This window comes from Manacus candei, unplaced genomic scaffold (assembly GCF_025592945.1).
Source record: "Manacus candei isolate 608988 ecotype Guabito, Panama unplaced genomic scaffold, ASM2559294v1 h1tg000020l, whole genome shotgun sequence".
NCBI lineage: Eukaryota > Metazoa > Chordata > Aves > Passeriformes > Pipridae > Manacus > Manacus candei.
This window is the reverse complement of record NW_026138068.1, coordinates 5,219,344-5,234,888: the sequence shown is the minus strand read 5'-3', so window position 1 is coordinate 5,234,888 and position 15,545 is coordinate 5,219,344. Positions and strand designations below refer to the sequence as shown.

The following is a 15,545-nucleotide window of genomic DNA, read 5'->3' as shown; positions in this document are numbered from 1 at the left end:
CAAAACAGAAAATAGCCTGTCTTTTTTATTTTCTTCACATCATAAGAATATGCTCAGATTGAGTTAAACTCCATTTGTGTTTCTTGTTTTTCTTTCCCTTTTTATATTTAAGGAAAAGAGAAATAACAAGTAAAAACAGTTGTCTATTAAATAAACACTCGAGTGCACTTCAGACTGGCAATTGTGAATTTCAATACAACTGACTAATTTTCCTGTGCTTGTAAAGACTCAATTACTACAATCCTCTTGCATTTTTCCCCTCTTCTTTCATGTTTCTGACTCTGAATCAGTTGAGTATTCGGTGAAAAGGCAGACCACAGATCCAATATTAGCCCAGGAGGCCCCTCAAGCACCATTTAAACAATTATGAAAGTAACATTCCTTATCCTTTGAGACGTTTTTTGCGCAGAGAAGGTTCCATGGACATTCACCAGCTTTTGCCACGAAGCTGTTAAATTTCCTCCTTAAATAGCCAGGGCTTAAATAAAAACACATCACAGAAATGAATGGCAGTGGGACATGTGGAGGAGGATATAATTATGCAACACAACGGGACAATCACTGCCTTGCTGAACAATCAGAGCTCCCCAGAACAAGAGGTTCTTGATCATTTACCCATTCCCAGGAATTGCTCTGACATCCAGCCGGATCCAGCCGTGACTCACTCTCATTTAGCACTGGGAGAAGGACAGAGTTGTGGCTCTTTTTGCTGAGCCCTCTTACCTAACACTCCTCCTGTTGCAGTGCTGGGCAAGGCACCCCCAAAAATAACACCTTCTGGTGCTAGTTCTACTAACGTGGAAGAGAGGAGCAGTATCCCCAAACCAGAACAGTCAGTAGGATTTAAAACACACTTAACTCTATGATTCTTTTACACTGAAATAACTGCAGAAGTAGGAAAGTATAATCATATCAAACTTTGACCCCTTTCAACAATATTCACTGCAATCCCCAGCACATTCCCACCTGCAGGACTAAACAACATTTCATGAAGTACAACCTGGATTTGAAGGGTTCTTGTTTACCTCTGGCCAGAGCACACAGAGCCACGTGCAGATCTGGGGCTCACAGCTTCAGTCCTGCAAACACCCCACTCCTCGCACAGCATTTTGGATGTCAGCCCTCCCCACAGAACAGTCTATCAGAGCAAACTGGGCTTGATTTTAGTGCAGTCTGGCACAGAGTCATTCCCTCATGGGAAAGCCCTGTAATAGTTAATAGAGGCGAACCTAAGAGGGCTGTAAAGATGTTTAATGAGGTTCCATCTGAGTGACTCTAAAATCATGCAGGATATAATACAGAACATGCAAGCCTCTTCTTGTAGATAAAAATTAGGTTGTTCCATTTTATTTTTTTAAATTTTTTACTCTGAAACGAAAAGATAACTGCCACATTTATCAGGTAATTGTGATAGGGAGCAGAGAGAACCTTAGAAAACACTTGCAGACAGACTTTTTCCAACGGCATTTTTCTTTCAAGAAGAGCCAGACCTAACAGCTGTCCCTGGGTGTCACGGGGGTGTGAGGACTCAAATCAAATCACCACTGGACTGGGAGGGAGGAACTGGTAACACTTCATTCTGCATCTGCATCACTCCACACATGTCCTGAGGAACAGCAATCCTGAAGCTCAGTGTCCCCCAGCAATCCTGAAGGCAACTGGGTAGCAGAGCCTCGTGGAGGGGACTGAGGCTACTGCAGCTTTGTACAGCTTTTCATGAGACATTTGGGAGTTTTAAGGCAACAAAATAGAAGTAGTAACACAGGAAAAGAACTGCTACTCCCATCATTAGTGTTCGGAAAAAGGTTGGGAGGGATTTTGAACAACTGCCAAAAGTTCATGGGATCAATTCCACTTCAAAATGGAGCTGTTTAAGAGCAAAAACAAAGTTCGCATGCCTCATCTGCTATTAGATCCCATTTCCCTTAAGCACTCACTGACACACAGTCAGGGACTGTTTCCACCCTGAAGTATCTGAAATCTAATTAAACATGGGTAGGAGTAAAAACAGAGTTGAAGTGGCTGCCATAAAATTACGCCTGTGCTGAAAGGTGAAACCAGTTATACAGCAGGGCACTAGACTTGCAGTTTATTGCTCTCTATCCACTACAATCATGACATATTTGCACAGCTATGGCATCCATTAGGTGCACACAATGAATAAAAGGAGCACCTTACAGCGGGGTTTATGTCAATGTTTACTTTGAGCATGAAATAAAACCACAGTTACCATAGCAATGGACAAAGCACTCATCACCTGAGATGTTATGGAAATTAAAGAATGACAGCACAACCATACTTTAGCAACACAAAGAGGGATGAGGCATATTAATTTCTGAACAACTCTTCAGGATTTCTTTAAAGACCTTTCAGAAAATATGAACATTAACCAGCTGTCACTATCTACAGCCAGCTGATAAAATCTTCACTCAGCCCTGTCAATATTTCTGCCTGGTGCTAATTACAGTAGCATTGTCTCAGACAGATAAGAGAAACATTCTTAAGCAGTACCCTAGAGTCTGGAAAATGGAGATTACACATCATCTTCATGTGTTTCTGTCCTGGCTAGATTGTTGCTTGCAATATCCTTTCTAAGACTTTGAACAGCTTGATTTGAGATGCTGACACTTCACTAGAAAAGTCACTGGGGACTGAGCTTTGAAGCTCAGTGTCCCCCAGCTCAAACCCTACTGGATCCAACACAAGGTTGCTGGTACCTCCCCTCAGAGACTCTGCTGCAAAGTTGAGCCCCTTGGGTCTGGAATCACCACTTTCTCATGTCATCAGGAGCACAGCAGTACCCACCAATAAATCAGAGTCCAGTGCCAGGGATCCAAGTCACCTCCTTGAATGCTGCCATGGTGTTACCTGTGAGACTGTGTGACACCCTCCTGATCCTACAGCTGACTTGTGACCCTCCAGTTGCTCTTTCTTGTGTTTGCCCTGAGCCTCTGCTTGGACCAGCTCTGTTCACCATGCACTGAGTTGACAAATTAATTAAAACTTTAACACCATCCTTTTACCATCTTCTGTGTCAAAAAACCCCAATATGACAACACATGTAAGTGTACACTGTCCACAATCATCATCACACAACCAAAAAAGACTAATTACCTACCAAAAAATGGTTTGGTCATTCCTTTCTGCTGGAAAACTGAAATCAGGCTGCTAGGGAAGAGAAAATCAGAAGCTGTTGCTAATATGGCCTCTCATGGATGTCTTGAATCCAGAGGAATAAAAAGTAGCCTAAAGCCTGTGAATATTCTCATTACTTTTGATAGGACTGCATTTGGGTACATTCCTAAATGACAGGCTCCTACTCTGGGCTGGTGTTTCCCTTCCATGCAACCAGAGTTTTTTCTAAGCTATACATAACCTCAAGCAGAAAAATATTTTCGTTGCTACTCGTGGTATTTGCACAACCTGCTGAGACCAGGCACAACAAGGGACTCAGTGACTCCAGCAAGTACCATCACAGTACCTGATTTTTTAAAACCTATAGCAAAGTTCAGAGTCCTGAGTAAGCAGCCATGCAATCCATAGGAAAATTTAGTGTCCTCAAAATAGGATCCACAAATGTCCAGTGTGCCAAATCAGGAATCCCCTCAGGCAGGTCAGCAACCACGTTTGTGCCTCAGGGATCCCCTGCAGGGCTGAACTGCCTCCCCCAGCACTTGCAGGGTGAGTGGAAGACTAAGCACGACTTGATGGCCTGGTCTGTCAGGGACTCTTTTATCTGCAAAAATCCAAGTTGTGATCCATGATCCACAGCGGTTTATGTGTTCTGGTTAACAACTAATCAGGGAGGTTGAGGAATCAAGCTCTAAATTTTGGTAAGTAGCAGATATTCCCTTCGACGAGCCTGTCTCTCTTGTACAGAGTGCTCAGTCTCATGGCACTTTGGAAATTAAGGGTTACATCTTAGAGCCAGAACTTGAAAGAAAAAGAGGGTTTTTTTTAAGCAGCCTGACAGCTGAGGATGCAGAGGGCTCTGTCTGAAGTGCTTCCCCCATTTTTCCTTTTTCCTAAGACATGCACTACTTCTCAAATCTCCTTTTCTCTAGTCTTGCTGATCTAAGCAGCAATATGAAAACCTAAAATGATGTTGCTGGAGATGATTAGGCTGTTAGTGCAAATTAACCCCCTGGCAGCTTTGCTAATAGAGACATTTTGTAACACACCAGGAACTAGGCAAACAAACAAAAAAAAATGCTGAATTTTCTTTTAACCCAGTCTCATCTAAACCATGAATTAATCAGTTTTTCTGTGCACTAGAAATCTGTAGAAATGCAACTTGCTTTTCAAGAGAATACCAAACACAGCAGCACACACCTCCCTGAAGAAACAGCACATACTGGGCAGGGTGGGATTTCAAGGAAATACAGAGCACCCCAATGGGGTCCTAAAGGAAACAGTGACAAAAATTGGAGTCAAACATTCTATAGCTTATAGAAAAGCTCAGTGTTGTGTAGAAATTAACTCCTACATGCAGAGCAGCACTTCCACCATCCTCACGCCTTGGGTGGAAGTTTAACTGTAAAGTGCTGTAAGAATATATAAACAATTTAAGTTCTTTGTGTGTGTGCTGCCATGAGTGAGGAGCAGCAGTCTGCCAAAACAGAAACTTCAATCAATCTGACAGTTTCTGTCTTAAATAATGAGCCCCACAAGCACCAATAAAACAATACAGATAAAGCCATCAGATCTTATAGTTCTTCTAGCCCAGACGCCTACTCTTGGATTACTCCCCATTCATCCTCCCATCCCAACTCCTCCTCCCTCCAAGCCCGGAGCTATGACATGCTGATGTCCCTCCCAGTATGATTCCAGCAAGTCACCAGTGCTTTTACATCTTTAACAGATGCTCTAAGGTTTTAAAGCCTTCTCATGCAATTTTTCTCAGGGATACTCATTTCCATTCAGACCCACGGGCTCAGACACTGTCTTGCTTAGAGGGGCCTTGGTACCCAGCAGCTTGTCAGATAATCACACCGAGGATTCCCAGGAGGTTCCCTAACCCATCAGATCACAGCCTTTTTCAGACAGCCAGAAAACACTATGTTCGTTCGACTAAACTCCACTCCCAGCAGAATGAAATCTCCCTCCCTGCTGCTGGTTTGGGAGGACTGGGGTTTCTGCGGTGTGATCTTATAAGGAGCCACCATTGTTCCTAATTAGGCAAAGAAACAAGGAGTTAATTAACGGCTGTAACTCGAGTCACGCCAGTGCCGAGCAGCCTAAACACAGATGAAGCAGCAGTGCCTCATCTCATCTCATCTCTGGGCAGCCTCGCCCAGGCCACTGCAGAGGTTGGCAGGAGACAACGGGGCACCCAGAGCAGCGACTCCGACAGGACAAGAGCCAGAGGCACCCGCTGGCAGCAGGAACACGTGCGGCAGAGTGCTTGGAAAACGAGCCAGGAATGACTTCACTGGTCTGGCGAGACTAAAGGGAACGGGAAGGGAAACTACTTACAAGAGGGAATTTTAACAGGATACCTCAACATGAAGTTCCTGAAGCTCCGGTATGCACGAGCCTTTGCCAAGATTAACCCCACCCTCAGCTCCAGCACGGGAAGCAGCATCGCCAGCCAGCAACGCTCTGGCTGACTGATGATGCAAGAATTTTGTTCTCTTCCATTTATGTGACCCCCTAATAGCCCCCCAGTCAATTCTTTCTGCTTTTCCAATCAAAATATTAGGGGAACTTTTCAAACGTACAAACCTGTAAGTGCAAAAGTCCAAATGCATTTTATAGTTATAAATATATATATTTATATACAGTTCAGGTTTGTCTACAGTCACGTGGAGATAGTCCTGGATCTGGCTCAAATAACACACAGAACCAGGACTCTGGAAACATCTGCTTTAACGAGACAAAGAACATTCCAGCAAGTATTACACCACCAATTTTTAGTAAGTTCTTGTAACACTTCTTCATTATAGGAATTCCTCTTTACAGGCAGCTGATGAAGGTTTTAAGGATGTTTTCAAAAGGGATTGATTCTCAGTGCTGAGTACTCTACGGACTTCAGCACCATTGAACTTCCTCCTGATCCTACTGGGGTCTAAAGTCTCCTCCTGGTTCACTGGTTGCAAAGTTGTGCTCCAGCAACTCAAGTCTTGGTCAATCAGCAAATGATTTACAAAGTATGGAACACAGAATCAGCCTTCTAAGAATAAATTCTCAGTCCGAAGGAGTACATTGCTTTGGAGACATCAATAGAATTGTTCAGCAGGTTTCTCAAGCACCACATTTTTTTGAAGGCATTTAAAAGCAGCCAGGGGGAGAGTGTCTGCTTTCTCTTTTCTAGGTGGCTTCAATTTCAAGTTAATAATTAGTTCCTTTTAAAACTTTATCAAACCTGACTCACTGCTACCACAGACTCAAGAGAGCTCTTCAGCCCTTCACTTGTGCTGGTGAGAAGCACCTTTCCCAGTCTCCCTTTGAAGGACATCCTCACCAGCTTAGCAGTTTTGAGAGTGAGTCATTTGTTTGGAGGACCCAGGTGCCTCTGGTGTGACACCACTGTCCATGAAAAGTGCCTGCTAAGGGCTGATGAAATTAAACTGACTGGAGTGTGATGCCGCTCTCTCAAAATCGCATTAACACATTCTCTTCTTTGAGGAAGGATTCTTTACATCACAAATGCTTTTTAAATATTGGGAAATATTTACCTTTTTACTGTTAGCATGTCATGTTCTCTAGTAAATGGCAATTAGTGCTTGAGCAGACTGTCCCCATTGCTTACTGAAGCAGAATATAAAAGCTGATAGCACCACAGCTACGAATTTACTTAGGACAAATCTTAACAAAGCAACTTGCAAAGTGCTGTTATACCTCAGTACTTGCAAAAAACCATAATCCCCACAGTGAAACGACTTCTGAATGATTTACTGTCACTTGTGTTATGTAATACAGAGATTCCCCACGGGGAGCAGAGACTCACTGTCCTGAATGTGCACACAGAGCAGGGCCCTGAATTCTTCCCCGAAATATGAGCAGCACAAACAAGCAAACCAAGAAGGTGAAAATGTAAACACGGATGAAATGATATGTCTAAAGTAACACAGTCAGTCCTGGACAGGAGTAGAAAGAGAATCTAAGTCTCTTAACTTCCTAATTAGTGCACAATAAAGACCATTTTTTCTTTCGTTAACCTGCTCCACTGTGGATTTGTAGCTGAATTGTTACTAACCATTCTGTAGAAGGGAAAATAAAACAAAAAAATCAATAAGAACTGAAGTTTCACAAGGCTAAACACCAGACAATGAAGTATATAAACCTTCATCGTGAAATACATAAAACCCCTTCACACCATGAATCACAGCTCTGAACACTTTTGCAAAGCAACTCTGGCCTAGCACCTGACTTTGTGGGTCCCATGAATACCATATAATAGCTCAATTTTTCAATTAAAAAATGTACCTTGAAATAATGAGACAACAGAAGCAAGTCTGAGGGCTTCAAACTCCTCTCCTTTCAGATGTCTGCTGAAATGCTTTTGTGCAGCAAAATCACTTTTAAATATTTCAGTGATGCAAAACTGCACAGGAAATGAAAAATGTTTTGTTGCAATTCTTCTCATCTGGAGACACACATGTACTCCCAGAAAAGCACCAAACTATTCTGTCTCTCTTCATTTCACTCCGTGTTAGTTTTAAATATGAAGCAGCATTAAAAAAGCACACTCTTCATTTAAGAGTTGAAAAACAGCATTTCCTCTACTGAGAAAAATGAGTACTTGGGATAATACATCCTGAATTATGGGTTAACACAAAACAGAGAGTGATCTCAGTCTTGGTTTAGGTCTGGTATGTTTTGGTTCCCTTCAGCCTCAGCTGGTGATTACAATGTCACTGGGGTTTGCCATGATGCCACCACACTGCAGAGCTAAAAACTGATAAACCAACAATTAGGCACAGGCAAATTTCAGGGCAGTAAAAGGTATTTCATCATAAGGCAAGATTAAAATGTCACTATCTAAAATTAAACAGTAACTGCTTGAAAATGTTCCCACTTCTGGTTCTTTTACATAGAGCAGGTAGAACAGCTGAGGACAGGGCTAAGCCCCTCTGAGAGGTTTACCCACTCCCTAGGGAGGCTCAGACAGGTCTTCCACACAAAGCAGGCTGTTAGTGCTGGAGATCCCCCTTTTTCATGACTAATTCCTCTAAAATGGCTATTTATGGCCACAAAATCAAGTCTTTGAAATACTGAGATTTACCATCAGGCTGTACAGAGATGTTATGACCATAACTACCTTTTCTATGGCTATTCTGTGCATCCTCCTCTGGGTCTTCAGCTCTTCCCAGCACCACCCGACACAGCTTTGCTGTCAATACTCATTAGGAACTGACATGTAAAAGCTGCCTCAGCTCATGGGTTTAATAGCTTTCCTCACTGCATTTATCCTTTATCCTTCTTCCAATCTGTAGATTTATTATTACTACTAATTACCCGTTGTCTTGAGCTGATTTGTTTGTTGGACAAAGGTAATTCAGTAGCACTGATTACAACCTACATCCCTTTGGGTGCAAGGAGCTGCAATGCAAAACCTGCAATAAGAAGCCTGAAGGGGAAAAGAAAAATTACCACTGTGTTACACCTCTTTTCTCTAATCAGGATGTAACAACTTCATCCCCTTTCTCTTTACTTATCCTTCTCAATACCTCCCGTAAATCGGGTTATCTGGTGGTTCAGCACCTTCTAGAGTGAGTTAAAGATTAGCTGCTGCCCAGCAGAGTGACAGAAAACACTCAGCACTCCCACACCTTTTGCTTTAGCCCTGTGCTGTGCAGTGCTCTGCCAGATCAAAATGTGGCACATCACGCCCATGAAAAATAGATGGCAGGATCCTTTAATGGTGCAGTACCTGGAAAAGGATTTAGAGCTCCAGTACAAACCCAGCAATGCACAGAGGGCAACCTTTTCAAAGCTGCCTAATGCATTCAGCTCACCCACTCCCCAGTGCCCAGCCTCCTCCTCACCTTCCAGCATCTCAACAATCACATGCAGTTATGTGTAACCTTCTGAAAGTTAACCCCACCAGAACAGCTTATTTTCGGCATGGCTGTGATTCCTTCCCTCTTTTGTAGCCTGCTGGGTGTGAGGGCAGCTCATAAAAGCATTCAAGAACAGGGTCGTGCCCCAAGGATTTTGCTTTCTAATCCTTACAGACAATACACCAGAATGATGACTCGGATGGGAAGGGTGTGTTTAACAGCAACTGGTGAGGAGACAATCAATCATGGTAGCTCTGCTCAAGCCAGTGGTAACAGTTTGTAACAGCTCTGGGCAGGACACAGAAGACCTAAATAATCATTTTAAATATTACTAGTTTTTTTGCTTTTCTGTCCTGATGCTACTTCTGTTCATAGTTTACCAACTGCCAGAGGTAACAGTAATTTTCCTTACTGTGCAGTCAGCAGTAAATATAATTCATCTCTCTTTTGAGGGCCCAGAAATCCTTACCAATGATAGGAAAGCAGGGAGATATTTTCTTCTCCCTTCTGTATTTCTTCAGCTCTTTTATCATGATTTTCCCATTCCCATTCCTATTGATAAGGCAAACTTGAAACCCCTTCCATCAGAAGAAATCAAAGTCCCTCAGGAACAGGACTGACCAACTGTCTGCATTTTTTGTGTTGCATACAAAGAATACCTGTAAAGACTCACCAGAGGTGACACAGCAGGACAGGAACAGGCCTGTGAACAGGACCCATAACCTGCCAGGACTGTCTGAACTGCTTTCCCAACAGCCCTGTGCTGACTCCATGCAAGAAGGGAAGACCTGTGTTTATGCACACGGTGCTCCTACTGTGTTAATGTGCTACTGAGCATAATCCCCTTCACTCCCTGCCATATTAGTCACTCTTTTTGACTTTACTGGTGTTCCTGGGCTGATAAATGTATAGATGCAGTAACAGGATCCTGAATTAAGACACGATTTAAGAACACAGTTTCAATTGCAATGATTTGTGGCTATGAGGTCATTTAGACCAGTCTACTTCCCTTTTGCCAGAGAAGATTTGTAGCTATTATTTCCCACCCCCCAAGCAATGATCACATGCTGTTTGCTTCAGCACTGCATGTTGCAATACCTCAATGAATAATACACAAGAAGCAGAAAATAAACAAACCCACTCTGCCCGGGGATAATGTGTGGTGTGTTTTTCTGCAGGATGATTAAATGTGAATGTATGTCACAGGATGTAGGGATTGCTCTGCTGGGAACCCAAGAGGATGAGAGCACACAGCTCTCTGTACCCAGGCAAATGGCCACGGAGAAGGTTAAGGGAGCCCCCAGGCAGAGCCAGCATATGCACTGCTACTCCCTGGATGCTCTGTTCACTTGGCTTTTGTATCTGTAAGACACAGACACTTCATAGATTCCTGGGAAAAATTCCAAACTCTTTCCAAACACCTTGGAAGTTTGAAGACAACAGATTTCCACCACAGGACCAGGAAGCTCCACGTGGTCTTTGCCAGCCCGTCCCCTCTGCCACCAAAACCGTGACAGAAACCTGCACAGCCAAGAGAACAAGGACACAGTTCATGGGATCCCACACAGCTGCTGCCAGTGGGATCAGCTGTCCCTTCCTTCTGCAGTGCCAGGAAACCAGTTAAAACCACTTCTTTTCTTGTACCTCCTGTACACCTTGAGCAAAGCTTCCATCTGATGTCTTTGCAACTGCACAGATCAACAGCTTGGATAGATACAAGGGTCTAACACGCCTGCAAGACAAAGTTTTGAAAACCAAGATTGCTTTGGAATCTCTCACATTGTTTCTCCTGCCTTTGGTCATGGAGAGGAGGAAGCACAGTCAGTCAGCCCTGTATTATATCTCAAGACAATGACCACCTGCCCCTTCCCACTGGAAGCAAGAAAAAGCCATTTAAAAAAAAAATCTTGGTCTCTTCAGCCTCGTGTTCTTGTGTCTGGTTCAAAGTAACATTAAGCAAAAATGTAAATCTTTTCACCAAAAGGGTGTTTCAGGACACAGAGCCACCAATAAACTTAAGACTGTTCACTTCAGATAAATCAGTCACCTGTTCTCAAAACCAAAGCCAATCCACTCTGTCCATAACAGCAAGTCACACAGGCAACTACTGATGTCCCACATTATCATCTCTATCTCATGCACCTCTCAACATGCAAATGATATCCTTGCCCAGGCAGTCAAGATTCATTTCTGAGCAAAGAAACACATTCCCAGAATTAAACAACCTTGCTTCTCTTCAACTCAGTGTTCAGGAAAATAAAGAGTGTGGCACAGACCTTCAAAGGGTGGTCCCCTCTCCCATCCACCCAGCAAATACCCAGTTCACTGCCCGTGGATTTCTTTTTTCACCACAGCTATGCTTGTTATGTGGAAAAGTATTCTGTTTCTACTACTTTGTGAAAAAGGATTTTCAATAAAAGATAAGCGACAACGTCAGAAAATACTTCTATCACAGAGGTTTCACTCAGTAAACAGGTGTCTGGGAGATTATCTTGCCAATTTAACCAAAGCTGCAAACACCAGAGCGGTTCTGGGATGACTAAAATCCCCCTTTTTTCAAATAAAAGCCTTTTATCTGCCAAGCGACACTTCCTGTTCTAAAGGCCATTCTCCTCGGTAGTTGTCAACTATGTATTAATCTAATTCATATAAGCCTTAGAAATAAATACTTTCATGTGCAGAATCTTTTGGGAAACTCTTGATTCCCTGAGGCTTTAAAGAGCAATTGTTGCTTATCACCGTGGAAATTTCCACCGAATTTAAAGCCTGGTAACAAGGGAAAAAAAGATACATCAAATATTTCAGTGATTAACAAGTTTCCCAGTCTTTGTCATCCTCAAAGGATTTTCATCTGATCGGTAGGGAAACCGCTAAAGAAGAAAATAAAAGGAAAGTGATCTGACCCAGTAAGGCAGTTCTTGTGTTCCCACTCCTGCCCAAAATAATGGCACTCACTTCTAACAGCCCCTTTCAGCCAGCAGCAATATCAAACACACTGGGCCTTATTTTAAAGGGTAGATGTTTTGGCAAAGAAAAACGCTACTGAACTGCAAGCAGACAGTTAAACCCCTCCCTAAAGAGCTCTCATAACAAAACCACTCTGTGTGTGGGAGAGGCGAGTTCTGCCAGAGCACTTACAGAAAAGCAGGTAATTGAAGTTTTTCTACATTTAAACTCCATGCCCGTGCAATAAAAACCTGATTTTAAAAGCTCTGTAAAGCAGAGAACTTTTCTGATGTCTCAGGGTCTGCCACGGCACAGAAACGGCCCCACTAAAGCAGCAAACTGCTGTGTTTTGGTACCCCTTGTTGCACACTGTGGGCCTGTGATAAAGGGCACAGTAGACATGTTAAAAGCCTCCTGGTGATGGAGGCTATCAATCCATCAAAAAAATCCATGCAAAGAGGAAAATAATATATTTCAGTGACTTGGAGCAACCTTCAAACTTCAAAGCAGCTAAGATTCATCACGTGTCCCCATCACCTTTGTGTGCCACCACGTTAGAAACATGCAGAAACAACCCACTGTACCTGAGTACGAACTGATCCACCGTGGAGTTGTTGGCAATCGTCACATAAACGTTCACAACCTCTCCTTGTTTGACCGGCTTTGAGGGCAACCAGACCACGATGTTACTATCCAGCCGGAGCTCCGTGAGCTGGGAGGTCTCCTGGCCTCGATAGAGGCTGACAGATCCAATCCTCTGCAGGTGGGACACGGTTTCATCCAGGCCATCCTTTCCTGGCCGGATGGCATTTCCCTTCCTTATATCCTCAGGGGTGCACTCGCCCTTCTCGTCTCCCGGTTGGATGGTGTAGTAAAGCTCCACGGGGCTCCCTTCGAACTGATCCGGTGGCTTTTTACGGCCCGTGACAACCGTGGGGGGGTTGAACCAGCTGGGCAGGAGCTCCAGCTCTGCCACACAGAGCCCCAGGTCCCCTTTGAGCCTGCAGCTGCCTCGCACCTCCCGCGTCTCTCGGAAGGCGAACACCCGCAGGCAGGGCAGGCGCTCCGTGGTGCTGTAGTCATCCCAGTCCCTGCCCACGATGTAGAACAGCACCTGCACCTTGGGCTTGCTGGGGTAAATCTTGTTGCTCAGGATGTAGGCCTGAAGTTTCCAGTTGTAAGTAAACTTGTTGGCAGACCCAAAAAAGCTGGAAGTTAACATGAGGTCCTGGGGCACGGCTTGTTCCACAGAGAAAGGGCCGTAGCTGGCGTTTAGCACAGGCGGCCTCTTGGCTTTGTATGGGAAGAAGGATTCCACCCTGGATTGCAAACTGGAGTTTCTCATGAAGTCCTGGTTGGCTTCCTTGAGAAAGAAAGACGTCTCAGCGTTGGAGATCCGATAGCTCACAGGTAGGTACGTTGGCAATGAGGAAAATCTCTGATTATTGTCCAAGACCCCTCGACACTCTGTCACTAATAAAAGAAAAGGTGGCCGAGTTAGATCAAATCTGCTTAGAGGTTCAAAGGGACATTTAGCACAACTTCAGTGGAGCCAGCTGGTAAGTTAGGGACAAGCATTATTTCATGCAAAGATTTACAGGTTAGCTACATGTTTAGATGTAGCTAATTCTTTTTTTGCATTACATTCACTAAAGAAAATATAATGCAGGCTTCAGAGCTACCTTGCATTTATCTGTGAGAAATGTTTTGTCACATGGATGATGTACTGAGGGTTGTCTGCAGTTTGTACTCCCAGAGGAGGGTTCACAAGCAGAAGCAATGCTTGTCCCAACAGCCTTTTCACATGGCTGGACTGAACCACAGCAGTGCTTTGCTAATACCCTGTAGATCTATAAAATACTCATTGAATACTTTGACTATCACCTGGATGAGAAATAAATATGGTACTTGCCACTCCTATGTGGTGTCTCACCTCCCCAACAGAACTTCAAAGCAGACTTGTGTAAGTTTGCACACACCGAATCTCTTCAGGACAAATCAAAGTCAAAGCCGTCCCAAAGCAATTCCACAAGTAAACAGAGTGTCTTTTAAAAAAAAACAAACACCCATGTGCTCACCTTCCCCACTCTTTTCTGGTCACACCACCCCCTTCTGAACTTTCCACCCACTTAGAAACTTCCCTCCTGTCTTTCTGTTCAGTGACAGGGTGCATGAGGTGTTGGGTACATCAGTGCAGCCCCCAAAGGAGTGCTGATCACCATCCCAGCAGGAACACTGGCCAGGAGATCCAAGAGAGTTTCTGTTCTATGGGCAAAGCCAGAAACTTCTTTTCTAAGAACTGACCTCCCCCCCACCATTTCACAGAAGAAACCTTGCTCTCATACTACTGTTTCTGGCACTGTGGTCTATCTACACCTCCATAATTTAATATTGACACTACCTCAGCATTCAAAGTTATTTAAATGCAGGTGCACACCACAGGCTAGAAATATTTCAACAAGTGCTAATATATAAGATGCACACAGAGAGAAATTAGAACATACTGGCCAATTTCAAGTTTTGGCTGAATATCAGATCTCTTTTGACCTGAATGTTATTTTCCTGTTAAAAAGGTTAAGGACAGTTATTGTTGAAAGGTAAAATTTATTATCTAAATTAGGGTAGATGACAGTGGAGTTAAAATACATGTTGATTATGTCATACTACCCACAACCAAACTCATACTGAAGGGATTAGCTATAGGTACAGAAGGTAAATGAATGATGATGAATCCAGTGCTAGACTGTCTTGAGTGTTTAAAAACAGAGCTTGCCCTCAGACATGTCACTTCCAATGCTCTTGGGGAATCCCCTCAGAATCAGGATTTAAGGTCCTGTGGAAGTTCAGCTCTTTAAAGAAGAAAGGCAGGGGCAACACAGAATGCACAGATTCATCCTGAAACTCAGGAACACCTGAAGACCTCCAAAACACCCTACAGAGAGACACTCTCACCAGCTTCCTCACAAAGGGCTGCAGCTCAGGATCTCTGCAGATCATATTTGTTGTCCTGGCATGTCTGGCTGCTGGCAGGCTAATTACGCAGTCAAATTTAATTAAATGTTTTCAAGTAGGAAATAAACAATCAATATCTGTCATGACACCGAAGGACTGCTGCTGACAGACAACTCCACTGCAATCCTGTGGAGTGTGCACATGCCAGTGTGCTGGCACTGCTTGGTGCAGGGCAAGGGAATAGCTTTGCAAGGCAGGTGTCAGGTAATTAGGAAAAAAAAGGGAAGAGACAAACACGGAGGAGGGGGAAAGCAGAGCTCTCAAAGGACAGCAGCCATAAATTTGAAATAAGGAATTAAGATGTGTTCACTCATGTTTAATTCATGCAGCACTACAGGCTGGTAGGATTAGTTCTCATAAATGAGCAAACTGCCACGACTGGACAAAAACTTGGAAAAAAAAAAAAAGAAAGGTAAAAATAGAAAAAGAAGTAGTGAATTACCAGCACAAGACCCCCTCTGTCAAGCAGAATCACAATTAAAATATAACATCAGTTTAGCACACTGCTACAACCCTGCAAGTCTGTAACCTCTGGCACACATTTTGATTCTGCTGAAAAAGAATTTACAAATACCACCTCTT

The 15,545-nt window shown here is 43.5% G+C and overlaps 1 protein-coding gene across 1 annotated transcript in view; it reads right to left on the bottom strand.

Moving 5' to 3' along the window:
- The window catches only part of TMEM132C (transmembrane protein 132C), a 198,607-nt gene that overhangs the window by 127,646 nt on the left and 55,416 nt on the right, over positions 1-15,545 (bottom strand). The window contains exon 2 of the mRNA XM_051785437.1: positions 12,536-13,424. Coding sequence (XP_051641397.1) covers positions 12,536-13,424 — 889 coding nt within the window. The remainder of the gene's footprint in view (positions 1-12,535; positions 13,425-15,545) is intronic.